Source organism: Takifugu flavidus, chromosome 17 (genome assembly GCF_003711565.1).
Source record: "Takifugu flavidus isolate HTHZ2018 chromosome 17, ASM371156v2, whole genome shotgun sequence".
NCBI classification, from domain to species: domain Eukaryota; kingdom Metazoa; phylum Chordata; class Actinopteri; order Tetraodontiformes; family Tetraodontidae; genus Takifugu; species Takifugu flavidus.
In genome coordinates, this window is record NC_079536.1 from 5,446,686 (window position 1) to 5,461,310 (window position 14,625).

Consider the following 14,625-nt stretch of genomic DNA (forward strand, 5'->3'; position numbering starts at 1 on the left):
GAAAATATTTATGTTTCTTTGAGGGACATCTCACAGAAAATCACTTTATTTAGTCACGAGGCATCATACATTTCCTTCAAATAATAACGGATTACAGCAAATTTGATTAACATAATCAATTTTATAGTTTGTAAGTAAAAATTAAAAGTACAACCAAAGCCCACCATATTTATTGTCTTACAAAGTGTTTACAGCAAAAACGTTTGTATTCATTTTTGATTCAGAACTGCCCCTCTGCACATAGATTCACAACTTTGTAGCTCCATGTTCAGGTTTTCTGGAAGAAAAACAAGACAATTAGCATACTCTTGATTTATTTTTGTTCTATTCCAGTCTCTTTGTTGAAAGTTTATTGGCTCACTTGGGATCGATGTGGTCCTGAAGTTCCTTGTTCTTTGTTTCAGGCAGTAGCAAACACAAACCTCCCGCAACAATAGGGAATATACCAAATATTAGGGTGTGTATGCTGGAGTGGTAGACCTCCAGGAGTCTGACCAGGGGAGCGACGATTCCCCCCACACTGCCACACAGTGAGATTACACCCAAACCATTCTGCCTACATGAGTGGAATAATTGTAATCCATAAAATATCCTATAATCACCTGTATCAAAAAACTACAGAGGTTTATAATGAACTGTATATGATTGCATTTGTTATAGAAAATAAATATTACCTTAAACTGGTTGGAAAGCTCTCTGTTGTAAAAATATAGGATGTGCTGTAAGCACCTGAGATGAAAAATTTCCCCAACACACCCAAAACTGTGACCATAACAGGAAGATCTGATGAGAAAATGAGAAATGATACTTGAAACTGTACTATTCAACACTGCCTCGTTCACAGATGTGCTGCTGGCCCAGAATAAGGTGGGATCTAAAGGATGTTTTTGTGGGGTTTGTTAGAGATGTTTACTCAGTTAAATTAAATGTTGAGGACATATTTAATTTAAACTTTCTGGGTGTCAGTTACCGTAGTCATATATTTTATTCCCATACTGGACATTGTCTGGCTGACAATAAACAAAAGACAGCTTCCATTTCTGTGTAACAATCTTAACTGCATATAAAAAATTGAAAGTAAAATTGCTGTACAGTACCTGCTGGAATACCCAGGACCAAAAGACAAGCAACACCAGCCAATACGAAATATCCTATTAGGCTTTTTTTCCTTCCCAAGTGTTGATTTAAGATGCAACTACATAAATATGAAGGAATTCCAATGGCTCCAAAGATGACCTGGGTGATGTAGATATTTGAGCCAAAATCTCCAACATTCAATGTTAGTTCTACAAAGACCAGATCAATTGAAAATCTAGAAAGAATGTTTTGGAAAAAAACATATTGTAAAAACCACATGGCTAATACTTTTCAAGACTGCTAACCATTACATTACATTTTTGTCCAATTAAAACAGCTTTTATTTTCTACCTTCAAAAAGAACATACACACCTGGTAAATCCAAAAATGAATGTCAGTTTTCTTAAATACGATGTCTTGAAAAGGTCCAACAAATTGTCTCTTTTGAGCCGAGGCTCCATCTCCAGCTACACAAAACAAAGCAAAGCATCATGGGTGATTTGGTACTTCAGAGTGTTTAGAAATCAGTCCAATCTTAAACTACTGACCTGTCCGAACAGAATCTCTGGTATCTCCCTCCTGTTTACCCTGGCTGCCCTCTGGAGCTCCTTTTGTGCTGCCTCTTTCTTGCCCTGAGTGAGGAGCCAGCGAGCTGACTCTGGGAGAAGCCTGATAGACAACATAAAACAAAAGAGGTCATATTCAATCCACCTCTTTGAGTCCTTGATGAAGAATGCAGTATGATCCAGGAAGCTGCTGACCAGTAGTACAGTCCCACTAGAAGAAGAGCAGGGCTGATGATGACCAGCTGCATGATCCTCCAGTTAGGTAACAAATAGGCAATACCAGGAATCACAATCAGTGCCAAATTACCCGACAAGATCAGCAATGTTGTAGAAAGAGCAACTTTTGAGGCATTGGTCCATTCCACCACTGCATAACACAAAGGGAATTACTCAGCCTTTTACTGACTTAGTACTGTAGCCAGTATAATGCATTCATTCATGATGTTATTGACATCATCGCCTTTGAAAACTGAATCAATGAACTGAGATTTGCAATCAAAATAAGCAGAGACTGAGCCATTTACATCTGTGAAAATCAGGCTTACCTAACACACATGCAGTATCAACAATGACCACAGAGATCCCGTAAAAGAATCTGAAGAACATGTTAACATAAATACTTGGTGAAAGCGAAGCACCAACACCACCAAACAGTACGACAAAGAGTACGAGCAGGATTGTGACGCGTCGGCCGAATCTACAGACAGGACATAAAAGACACCAGTTAGTTTTACACATCAGCGGGACTGGTCTGATTCAGCTACAAGGTGAGAATAAATGTGATACCTGTCAGAAACTGCCCCAAAGACCAGCCCTCCAACCAGAAAACCTGCCATAAATATGGACTGAGAGACTTCGATCAAACCATTTTTGTCGCAAACAAGGTCAAACTAAATGAAAGACAAAATTTGTTAAGAGAAGAACAAACAAGTTAAAAGCAAAATCATTTAATGGCAAATAGAAGGTACATGTTTCCACTGCAGGAATTTCCCCCAACCAGCCTATTGCAGGAACTTTTATGGGGCCTAACTGAGTCCTTGCTCCAGAGTAGATGCTTAGAACGGCTCTGAAAAACTCCTGGGTGGAGGTTGAGGATCACTCAGTACTTATTGTCTAAATGTAGAACATGAGATGATGGGAAACCTTGAGAAGAGGCGCATTAGCCTAGCAGATCCCCACTTCCCTCATTGATAGCATCCACCGCCATTTGCACGAATGTACAAAACAGAGCTATCCCTCCTGTGTTGTTTTTTATAAATGTCACAAACACATGGATATGTTCATGGATGTATTCATGGAAAAGTAATTAGGGTAAAACTCCTGTTCTCTGTTCCCAATATGACCCTGCTTCAGCTCCTTTTTTGTTGATCTCTTCCCTCATTGTTTATTTGTTTTTATTTCTGCTTTTATGGGCTCACCCGGTTACAGTCGAAAATTTTGGTGATTACAACCTGTGATGTTGCCCAAGGATTCCACCACACCATGGAGACACAATCATTATGGACAAATAAGAGCAACGGAGAGGAACTACAACAGCAACACAAAAACAGTATGAGATGTGATTTTTTTTTCCAGCCTCACCTCTGTCATAACACTGACGGCACCTTTGGGTGCATCATAGTCCCATCCATTTAGGCATTCAGTTGTGCTGTTAATCCCATAAGCTTCAATGGTTTCCAGATCCCAATCCACAGGGGTGAACATTTTACAACTTTCAAACAGTCCATCCTTGCTTAAAGGCAGGGTGAGATTCCTTTGTTTCTCCTTGGTCAGGTTGGGTGCAAGCTCCAAGATCCAGTCGGTGTTGCAGTGATGTGGGAATCCCAAGTCTGTAAAAACCTGACCAACTATGTAAAAGTTACCAAGTAGGGTGGGGATGCAGAGTGCCACTAGTAAGGATTTCTGAAATAAACCAAACTCCCCAGCTTCTTTCAGGGTCTGTCCAAAACTGCTCATATTGGCAAGAAGTTAAATGGGCGGCTTTCTCTTTCTGAAAAGGGGAGCAACAAGTACACGAAGATATACGTGTAGTGTAGGTGTAAACTGGTTGATTAATCATTAACCACTTTATTTGGACCTGGAAGGCCATTAAAAATTACATTATGAGCGATAAGTAACCAGCCACCATAGAACAAATGAAAAGTAAATAAAGATCAGGTCAGACCTACCTAGCACTATACCTGGGGAATTACTGAGGGCAATAGAAGTGATCATTTTATATAATGGATGAAGACTCTCCTAAATGAGCAGACTCTATTTCCTCAGGAGACTCAGGTCCTTCAGTGTTTGCAGCAGGATGCTCCACATGTTCTACCAGTCTGTCATGGCTAGCACCATCTTCTTTGCTGCAGTGTGCTGGCGTGCAGGCATTAAAGCAAAGGATGCCAACAGACTTAACAAACTCAGGCAGGGTCTGTTGTTGGCTGTAGACTTGCAAACTTGGACGAGGTGGTGAGGGACAGGATGGTGTTGAAACTGCGGACAATCATGGACAGTCCCTCCCACCCCCTCCATAACACAGTGGACAAACTGAGAAGCAGCTTCAGCAGCAGACTCCTGCAGCCTCGCTGCTCCAAGGAACGGTACAGGAAGTCATTCCTGCCGTCCGCCATCAGACTGTATAACTCATCCTAACCCAGCCAATAACAATAACTGTGTAATTTTTATGTTGTAATTTTATTTCTATTTTATTCTATATTTATGTATATATGCTTATAATATATGCTGTATATATGCTTATAACGTTCTAATCTTATCTGTATTTATTTATTCTGTTTCTATACTTTGTATAGGTTGCTACTACAATTCAATTTCCCCACGGGGATGAATAAAGTACATCTTAATCTTAATTAATCTTAATCTTAAATTGCTTTTCACCCTCACTGCCCCAAAATGTCGCTGTCAAAAAAGAGAAAAGTAGACACCGAGTGCAGAGTGTTTCAAGAAAGATGGTCATCCTCCTATTTTTTCGCAGAAGTGAATGGAAAAGCAGTATGTTTGTTGTGTTCACAACATGTTGCAGTACTGAAAGAATATAACCTTCGTTGCCACTATGTGAGTTTTCATGCCCACAAATATGATAACTTTCAAGGACAGCAGAGAAAAGAGAAGGTGGATGAACTGAAATCGCGGTGGCTTCAAAACCATATAGTGAGGGCGAATTTGTAAAAACCTGCATGGTGAAGGCAGCAGAGATCGTGTGCCTTGAAAAGCGACAGGCTTTTGCAAACATCAGCCTGACAAGAAACACCATCGCAGACAGGATTTCTGATCTTTCAATGGAATTGGACAGCCAGTTAAAAAACAAAGTAAAGGATTTTATTGCTTTTTCAGTTGCGTTTGATGAAAGCACGGACATTACAGATGTTGCACAGCTGGCCATTTTCATCCGCGGTGTTGATGACACATTGACCGTCACCGAAGAGTTGGTGGAGATGGTACCAATGTCAGGTACAATGACATCGGATGATATTTTCACCGCACTCGTCGGCGCCCTGGACAGGGTTGGAGTGAACTGGGCCCGCGCTGTCAGTCTCGCTACGGATGGTGCGCCCTCAATGATCGGGAGAAAAGCAGGCGTTGTGACAAAGTTCAAAGAGAAAGTGCAATCTGCAAATGGAGGACGTGATTTTTGGACTTTTCACTGTATTTTGCACCAGGAGGCTTTGTGTTGTAAGTCATTAAACATGGATAACGTCATGAAGGTGGTCAGCCAAGCGGTGAATTTTATCAGATCCAGAAGCCTGAATCACTGTCAGTTTGATGGCCTTCTCCAAGAGAAAGACCACATCTATGGCTTGCCATACCACACTGAGGTAAGGTGGCTAAGCCGAGGTGCTGTGCTGAGGCGTTTCTATGATTTACGAGGGGAAATTAAACAGTTCATGGAAGAAAAGGGCAAACCGGTGTTAGAACTTCATTCCGGAGAATGGGTGCAGGACCTTGCATTTATGGTGGATGTTACCGAGCACCTAAAAAACTTGAACAAACAGCTGCAAGGGCGCAACAAAGTTGTCACACAGTATTACGACAGCATACGCGCTTTCAAGTTGAAGCTGTCACTGTGGGAGACGCAACTTTCCGGTGGTGACGCATCTCACTTCCCCTGTCTGAAACGTGTGCGCGACCCAACGTGTCGCGGACATAAAGCGTTTCAAAGATAAAATAATGGGACTGTTACGGGAGTTTAATGAACTGGAAATGGACTTCAAGGTTTTTTGCTCGCCATTCACTGTGAATCCCTCTGATCTGCCCAGCAACATCCAACTTGAAATAATTGACTTACAGTGTGATTCGTATTTGAAGGGCAAATTTGCCGCAGCTAGCTTGGACACATTTTATCAGAACCTCTTGCCAGGATACCCCAACTTGACATCCCTCGCTGCAAAGCTGTTTTCCATGTTTGGAACCACCTATCTTTGTGAGCAGGTTTTCTCTGTAATGAGCATTAATAAAACAAGGCTGCGCTCAAGGCTCATGCACAGCCACTTGAATCACATCCTGAAGCTGGCTGTCAGTCAGAATGTGACGCCTGATATTGATGCGCTGGTGAAAGCTAAAAGATTCCAGGTATCAGGAGTCAAATAACCCATGCAACCTCATTTAAAGTGCTGCATGAGACACCTTTATATAGTTATATGATCTGCGAAACAGTTTTTTGATGCATTGTGTGTTTGGTTTTTGTCAGTTTTCTAATACATTAAAATGATTTATGAATAATAGTGATGTTATGTTTGCACTTTGGATACACTGAGCTCAGGCTACAGCTTTTTGTTTATACAGTATGTTGATGTGCTATTGCTTTTTATTTATTTTATTTGGATATTTAACGTATTCTTGATTTGTGAGGTTCTGAAGTTTGTGATACTGTTTTGGTTCTGTGAATCACTGAGACATTGTGTGTTCTCTGTCCTCAGAATTTTCAAATAACTTGAAGTGTTTTATGATTAATAGTGGTGTTGTGTTTGTCCTATTTTGGACAGTATTAAACAAAGAAAACAATCTGAAGTTGTTGTTTTTAAGTTATATACCATGATTTTGCCGGTCCGGCCCGCTTGGGAATAAATTTTCCTCTATGTGGCCCCTGAGCTAAAATGAGTTTGACACCCCTGGATTAGAATAATTATGATCCTGCTTGTGACATTCAACATGTGTATGCAGTATGCTGTGGTGGTTGACCTCTCGGAACCTGCACAGTGGTATGAGGATACATGCCTCACAGGCACACATAGAGATCACACCAAGACCGTTCTGCCAGTGGATATTAACAAACTCTTAGGACCAAAACACAAACAACACTACCCAAAACTAGATAGCCTAGCAACCTTCTCCTCCCTCCTCCTAAGATGTAACCACTTACAAATAATGGAATTTCAATGATAACCAGTTGTTTGATCCTCCAGTATGGTAACAAACAGGCAATACCAGCAAATACCACAGCCAGTACCAAAGAATCAAATAATGGGATAATGGGATCAGTCCATGACACTGCTGTATGAGAGAAAAAGGTGCTGATTTATGTCAATGACTGCATTCAGTATAATGATGTCGATAATGATTGTATTGTTATTAAGAATCAATTCCTTTAACACAGAACAAACTCCAACGGTTTTTGATATATAAGTGAGGTGAAAAAAAGTTGAAATTCTGATCAAAATAGACAGTTTGAGACATTCAAAATAAAATTCAGGGTTGTACCGTAAGTCCAAATTGTCAAGGAAAAACCAGGTCAGAAATCTAAACATATGAAAACAATCCCAATAAACACACAAAGAAGAATGCTGGAGGCCTTTAATGAAAGGCTGTGACGAACCGTGCTTGGGCACAGGACGATTGTCGCGTAAGAGTTTGCTTTTAATTTGCCATTCATTTTCTTTTGGATAAGCCCGTTTCATCCACCTCCCTTTTGTCCATTGGGTTGATGTAAACCCCGAGAATTTAAAATACATCACAATAAATAATAATTTTTTTCTTCGTGTCTGAGTTATTCAACATGTATACAGCATAAGACCTTCTAAGTGACAATCTAATGGAAGGCTCAAGACTTTGCCAGTTCACTGGCATCACACTGGAGCCCATTTTGTTGACTCAGGCAGATTTCAGGCAGAACCTATATAGATAGCAGAAATTTGACTGGACTAAAAACTCTACAATAATATACAACACAAAAACTCTACAATCGGGAGGATATAATATGACATAAAGTGAATATATGGAGAATAATCTCTGAAGGAAAGAATATTCACATATTTATGAAAAACTAAAATAAAATAAAAGCCCACCGCTGACCTGTATGTTTTGTTTGTTTTCATTTTATTTTGCATTCAAATAACTATATTTATATTGTCATTTTTATGTTTGAGAACATTACTTTAGAAACTACTTTACTGTATGGACTTTATTACAAGTTAATTATTAGTTTGGGTTCATGGAATTCCATAAGGTTTTGTTCTTGGACCAATCCCATTTACTTTATATGATCGTCTTTTGCATACAATTTCTTTAAAGAAATTTAATAGCTTTGCAAGTTTTTTGCAGAATAATGATATTTATGTCTCTAAGGTCTGACAGAAAATCACTTAAATCAGTAACAATGCATCATACACGCATGAAATAAAAATGTATTAAAGTGAAGCTGATTTTAAAAAATGAATCAGTTTTGTAGTTTAACTGTTTTATTCAGCACTGCCTCTTTCACACATGTACTGTTGAACAGGAATGAGGAGGGCTTGTTCCTAAGGTAGAGAAGCATTTTTAGTGTTTGAGTCAGTACGTTTTTTTATTTTGATGTTGCACTACTAGCTGACAAATGAAGGATGTTTAATGGCTCCAAAGATGAGCTGTGTGATGTAGATACATGAGCCAAAACTTCCAACATTCAAGGTCTGTTAGGCACTACAGACACAAATCAAGATCCCAAATGCAGACACACAACTGAGTTATGTTGAAAATCAAATTTACTGAAGACCTGGTTCAGAACAAAGCCAAACACGGTCAAGCTGGGGCATGCTAGGCAGCGCAAACAGGCATCCAAAATGTGATCTGCGGGAGAGACGAATAATTATTTCCAAACTGGAAACAGGGGTTAACAATGAATTGGCGATGATTGGAGAGTTGACCAGGCTTTTAAAGTGGATGGCAGGTGTGGCTCATTTGCTGGAGAGCAGTCTCAGGTGTGTGTCGATTGCCCGACGGGGGAGAGTCTGGAAGATAAGATAAGATAAGATAAAACTTTATTGATCCACATTGGGGAAATTCACGTGTTACAGAAGTAGCCAGTGATATATAACACTAAAAGAAAAAAAACTATTTGTTATGTACATTACTGTGTACATTATACATTATATACAGAGGGGGAAATTATATACAGAAGGGAATATTAGACTATATGAAGAAAAATGAATGTGCAAATTAGAGATTTTGGACGTAGTGCAGTAGTAGGAGTGGAGCTCTCTCCAGACTGAGGCTCAGGTTAAAGATGTGCCGGAGTACTCCATAGAGCAAGTTGATGCCATCAGGGCCAGTAGCTTTCTTCCGGAAGCCACTCCATCCAGCCTGAGAATAGACAGACAGGGGAAACACAGACAAGACACAGATGGGGAGGGGAGAAGGAAAACACTCGGGACTCCTAACAAGGTCAGTGCATAATAGACCCTACTTATTGAAAACCTAGAAAAAGATTTTGAAAAACATGAAAAATCAACACATCGACTTTTGAAAACTTCCAAACATTGTCAAGTCTGCTGTGCAGATATCACAATTTATTCCACAGGCAGAATTGTGAACAAAATCAGATAAAATCAGTTTTACAGATAAAACACTTACCATGTAAATCCAAACTCAACACATGTTTTCTTTCTTAAATATGATATCTTGAAAAAGTGAAAGAAATTTTCTCTTTTTAGGGTAGTGTCCATTTCCAGCTAAACAAAGCAAAGTAAAGCTTAATGGGTGATTTGAGACTTTGGAGTGTTTTCAAAAATGCTTTGGACTTTATTTCAGCGTAGTCTGAGTTCAATAAAAAGGATGTTTGACAGTTTTCTGCAGTGAATCTCATGCCCAGGGCAACAATCCAATGATGAGGAGCATGAATCATGAATAGCTGATTTTAAGTTAATGAACTGATAAGTGGTGGCTCAACCATTGTATTTTCTCTTTTCAGTGAGTCTCCATCTCCTGATACACAAAGTAAAGCATCATAGGTGAATTGAGACTTCATTATGTTTAGAATTCGGTCCTATCTTAAACTGCTGACCTGTCCGAACAGAGTCTGCCATTTCCCCTGGCTGACCTCTGGAGCTCCTTTTGTGCCGCGTCCTTCTTGCCCTTTTTAATCACTTATTTTAAAGCAGGTGCACACAGCAAGCATCAATAGAGTGCTAAAGGTCCATGGTATAAATGAAGCAACAGTTGCCCTATTGGACTTGATTATCTTCAGTATCTTGATCACATGTGTCAGTACACTTTACAGTGACCATGCTAAGAGTTGACATAAAAACAACATCCATCCATACTTCTACCACAATTCTCTTCATGTGGCTACAATTTGAGGTGACTATATACAAAACATTTTTTGTTTGTGTTTTTAATGTTTGGTAACTGTACTTTAGAAACAGGTTTGTTACAAGTTAATTATTAATTTCCTTAGTTTTTTGGAATTCCCCGAAATTTCTTCATGTGTTCCTCTTTTGTTTTTTAAAACCATGTTCATTACCATTGCCTTGCAAATGTTTCTAAAAAAAAATGACAATATTTATGTTTCTTTGAGGGAAAATCACTTTATTTAGTTAACCGGGCATCATACATTTCCTTCAAATAACAATGGATTACAGCAAATTTGATTAATATAATCAATTTTATAGTTTGTAAGTGAAATTAAAAGCACAACCAAAGCCCACCATATTTATTGTCCTACAAAGTGTTAATAGCAAAAATGTTTGTATTAGTTTTGATGCAGAATTGCCCCTCTACACATAGATTCTCAATGGTGTAGCTCCATCTTCAGGTTTACTGGGAAGAAAAAAAACAAAGACGATTACCATACTATCTTTTTATTCCAGTCTCTATGTTGAAAGGTTATTGGCTCACTTGGGATCAATGTGGTCCTGAAGTTCCTTGTTCTTTGTTTCAGGCAGTAGCAAACACAAACCTCCCGCAACAATAGGGGATATACCAAATATCAGGCTGGATATGCTGGAGTGGTAGTCCTTCAAGAGTCTGATCAGGGGAGCGACGATTCCCCCCACACAGCCGCACATTAAGGTTACACCAAAACCATTCTGCCTACATGAGTGGAATAATTGTAATCCATAAAATATCCTATAATCACCTGTATCAAAGAGTACAGAGGTTTATTATTAACTCTATAGTATTGCATTTGTTATAGAAAATAAATATTACCTTAAACTGGTTGGAAAGCTCTCTGCTGTATAAACATAGGATGTGTTGTAAGCACCTGAGATGAAAAATTTCCCCAACACACCCAAAACTGTGACCATTACAGGAAGATCTGATGAGAAAATGAGAAGATACTTGAAACTGTAATATTCAACACTGCCTCACTCACAGATGTGCTGCTGGCCCAGAATAAGGTGGGATCTAAAGGATGTTTTTGTGGGGTTTGTTAGAGATGTTTACTCAGTTCAACTGGATGTTGAGGACATATTTAATTAAAATGTTCTAGGTGTTAGTTAGCCATGTATTTTATTCCCATACTGGACATTGTCTGCCTGACAATAAGCAAAAGACATTCTCCATTTCTGTGTAACAATCTTAACTGCATATAAAAAAGTGAAAGTAAAATTGCTGAACAGTACCTGCTGGAATAGCCAGGACCAGAAGACAGGCAACACCAGCCAATACGAGATATCCTATTAGGCTTTTCTTCCTTCCCAAGCGTTGATTAAAGATGTAACTACATATAAATGAAGGAATTTCAATGGCTCCAAAGATGACCTGGGTGATGTAGATATTTGAGCCAAAATCTCCAACATTCAATATTAGTTCAAAATAGACCAGATGAATTGAAAACCTAGAAAGAATGTGTGAAAAAAAACAGATTGTAAAAACCACATGGCAAATACTTTTCAAGACTGCTATCCACTGCTACATCTGCAATGCTCGCATTATATTTTTGTCTAATTAAAACAGCTTTTATTTTCTACCTTCAAAAAGAACATACACACCAGGTAAATCCCAAAATGAATGTCAGTTTTCTTAAATATGATATCTTGAAGAGGTCCAACAAATTGTCTCTTTTGAGCCGAGGCTCCATCTCCAGCTACACAAAACAAAGAAAAGCATCATGGGTGATTTGGGACTTCAGAGTGTTTAGAAATCAGTCCAATCTTAAACTACTGACCTGTCCGAACAGAATCTCTGGTATCTCCCTCCTGTTTACCCTGGCTGCCCTCTGGAGCTCCTTTTGTGCTGCCTCTTTCTTGCCCTGAGTGAGGAGCCAGCGAGCTGACTCTGGGAGAAGCCTGATAGACAACATAAAACAAAAGAGGTCATATTCAATCCATCTCTTTGAGTCCTTGATGAAGAATGCAGTATGATCCAGGAAGCTACTGACCAGTAGTACAGTCCCACTAGAAGAAGAGCAGGGCTGATGATAACCACCTGCATGATCCTCCAGTTAGGTAACAAATAGGCAATACCAGGAACCACAATCAGTGCAAAAGTGCTAAACAAGATCAGCGATGTTGTAGAAAGAGCAGCTTTTGAGGATTTGGTCCATTCTACCACTGCATAACACAAAGGGAATTACTCAGCCTTTTACTTACTACTGTAGCCAGTATAATGCATTCATTCATAATGTTATTGACACCAACATTCACCTCTTTTGAAACCGAATCAATGAACTGAGTTTTCCAATTAAAACATGCAGAGATTGTGCAATTTACATCTGTGAAAATCAGGCTTACCTAACACACATGCAGTATCCATAATGACCGCAGAGCTCCCGTAAAAGAATCTGAAGAACATGTTAACATAAATACTTGGTGAAAGCAGGCAACCGATACCACCAAACAGCATGACAAAGAGTATGAGCAGGATTGTGAAGCGTCGGCCGAATCTACAGACAGGATAGAAAAGACATCAGTTAGTTTTTACGCATCAGTGGGACTGGTCTGGTTCAGCTACAAGGTGAGAATAAATGTGATACCTGTCAGAAACTGCCCCAAAGACCAGCCCTCCAACCAGAAAACCTGCCATAAATATGGACTGAGAGACTTCGATCAAACCATTTTTGTCGCAAACAAGGTCAAACTAAATGAAAGAAATAAAAATGTGTAAAGAGAAGAACAAACAAGTTAACAGCAAAATCATTTAACGGCAAATAGAAGGTACATGTTTCCACTGCAGGAATTTCCCCCAACCAGCCTATTGCAGGAACTTTTATGGGGCCTAACTGAGTCCTTGCTCCAGAGTAGATGCTTAGAACGGCTCTGAAAAGCTCCTGGGTGGAGGTTGAGGATCACTCAGAAGAGGAGCCTAATGCTCCAGCATTAGCCTAGCAGACCCCACTTCTCTTATTCATAGCATTCACTGCCATGTGCACGAATGTACAAAACAGAAATGCAAAAGCCATCTCTCCTGTGTTGTATTCTATAACTGTCACAAACAAATGGATGTATTCATGAATTTGAACAAAAAAGTAATTTGGGTAAAACTCCTGTTATCTTCCAATATGACTCTGCTTCAGCTCCTTTTTGTTGATCTCTTCCCTCATTGTTTATTTGTTTTTATTTCTGCTTTTATGGGCTCACCCGGTTACGTCACAGTCGAAACTGTCGGTGATTACAACCTGTGATGTCGCCCAGGGGTTCTACCCCACAGTGGAGACACAACCATTGAGGACAAATAAGAGCAACAGAGAGGAACTACAACAGCAACACAAAAACAGTATGAGATGTGATTTTTTTTCCAGTCTCACCTCTGTCATAACACTGGAGACACCTTTGGGTGCATCATAGTCCCATCCATTTAGGCATTCAGTTGTGCTGTTAATCCCATAAGCTTCAATGGTTTCCAGATCCCAATCCACAGGGGTGAACATTTTACAGCTTTCAAACAGTCCATCCTTGCTTAAAGGCAGGGTGAGATTCCTTTGTTTCTCCTGGGTCAGGTTGGGTGCAAGCTCCAAGATCCAGTCAGTGTTGCAGTGATGTGGGAACCTCAAGTCTGTAAAAACCTGACTAATTAAATTAAAGTTACCAAGTAGGCTAGGGATGCAGAGTGCCACTAGTAAATATTTCTGAAACAAACCAAACTCCCCAGCTTCTTTTAGGGTCTGTCCAAAACTACTCATATTGGCAAGAAGTTAAATGCCCGGCTTTCTCTTTCTGAAAAAGGGAACGCCAAGCACATGGAGATATACAGTATAGTGTAGGTGTAAACCGGTTGATTAATCATTAACTACCCTATTTGGACCTGGATGGCCATTAAAAATTATATTATGAGCGATAAGTAACCAGCCACCATAGAACAAATGAAAAGTAAATAAAGATCAGATAATAGTAATGACAATAATTCTTCTCACAAGGTCAGACCTACCTAGCAGTATACCTGGGGAATGACTGAGGGCAAGTTGTCTGCTCTACAACTACATAAATAGTTTGGCCGTTATAGAAGTGATCATTCTATATAATGGATGAAGACTCTCCTAAATCTGAAAATACTTCCAAATGATGTACAAGGATGTATTGACAGCGATTAGAATAATTATGATCCTGCTTGTGACACTCAACGTGTGTGCGCAGTATGCTGTGGTGGTTGACCTCTCGGAACCTGCACAGTGGTATGAGGATACATGCCTCACAGGCACACACAGAGGTCACACCAAGAGTGAACTGCCAGTGAATATTAACAAACTCTTAGGACCAAAACACAAACAACACCACCCAAAACTAGACAGCCTAGCAACCTTCTCCTCCTTCCCTAAGATGTAACCACTTAGGAATGAAGGAATTTCAATGAT

At 39.5% G+C, this 14,625-nt stretch overlaps 2 protein-coding genes and 1 long non-coding RNA gene across 3 annotated transcripts; all 3 read right to left on the bottom strand.

The window, feature by feature from the left end:
* LOC130513964 (solute carrier family 22 member 13-like) lies at nt 1-3,839 on the bottom strand. Its single transcript, XM_057013288.1, has 10 exons — nt 3,225-3,839; nt 2,430-2,533; nt 2,189-2,340; nt 1,839-2,010; nt 1,626-1,746; nt 1,450-1,544; nt 1,098-1,312; nt 675-783; nt 362-556; nt 1-277 (listed from the first exon to the last, which is right to left on the bottom strand). The coding sequence occupies exons 1-10, from the start codon at nt 3,597-3,599 to the stop codon at nt 247-249; spliced, it is 1,569 nt and encodes a 522-aa protein (XP_056869268.1). The 5' UTR covers nt 3,600-3,839; the 3' UTR covers nt 1-246.
* Nucleotides 3,840-8,581: 4,742 nt separating this feature from the next.
* Nucleotides 8,582-10,152, bottom strand: LOC130513969 (uncharacterized). The gene is made up of 2 exons (XR_008946879.1): nt 9,898-10,152; nt 8,582-9,565 (listed from the first exon to the last, which is right to left on the bottom strand). It is a non-coding gene; the product is annotated as an uncharacterized LOC130513969 (long non-coding RNA).
* A 252-nt stretch (nt 10,153-10,404) lies between these two features.
* LOC130513962 (solute carrier family 22 member 13-like) lies at nt 10,405-14,088 on the bottom strand. The gene is made up of 10 exons (XM_057013286.1): nt 13,582-14,088; nt 12,811-12,914; nt 12,569-12,720; nt 12,217-12,388; nt 12,004-12,124; nt 11,828-11,922; nt 11,459-11,673; nt 11,043-11,151; nt 10,731-10,925; nt 10,405-10,652 (listed from the first exon to the last, which is right to left on the bottom strand). Exons 1-10 carry the CDS (start codon nt 13,954-13,956, stop codon nt 10,610-10,612), a joined length of 1,581 nt encoding a protein of 526 aa, XP_056869266.1. The 5' UTR covers nt 13,957-14,088; the 3' UTR covers nt 10,405-10,609.
* Between the last annotated feature and the right edge of the window lie 537 nt (nt 14,089-14,625).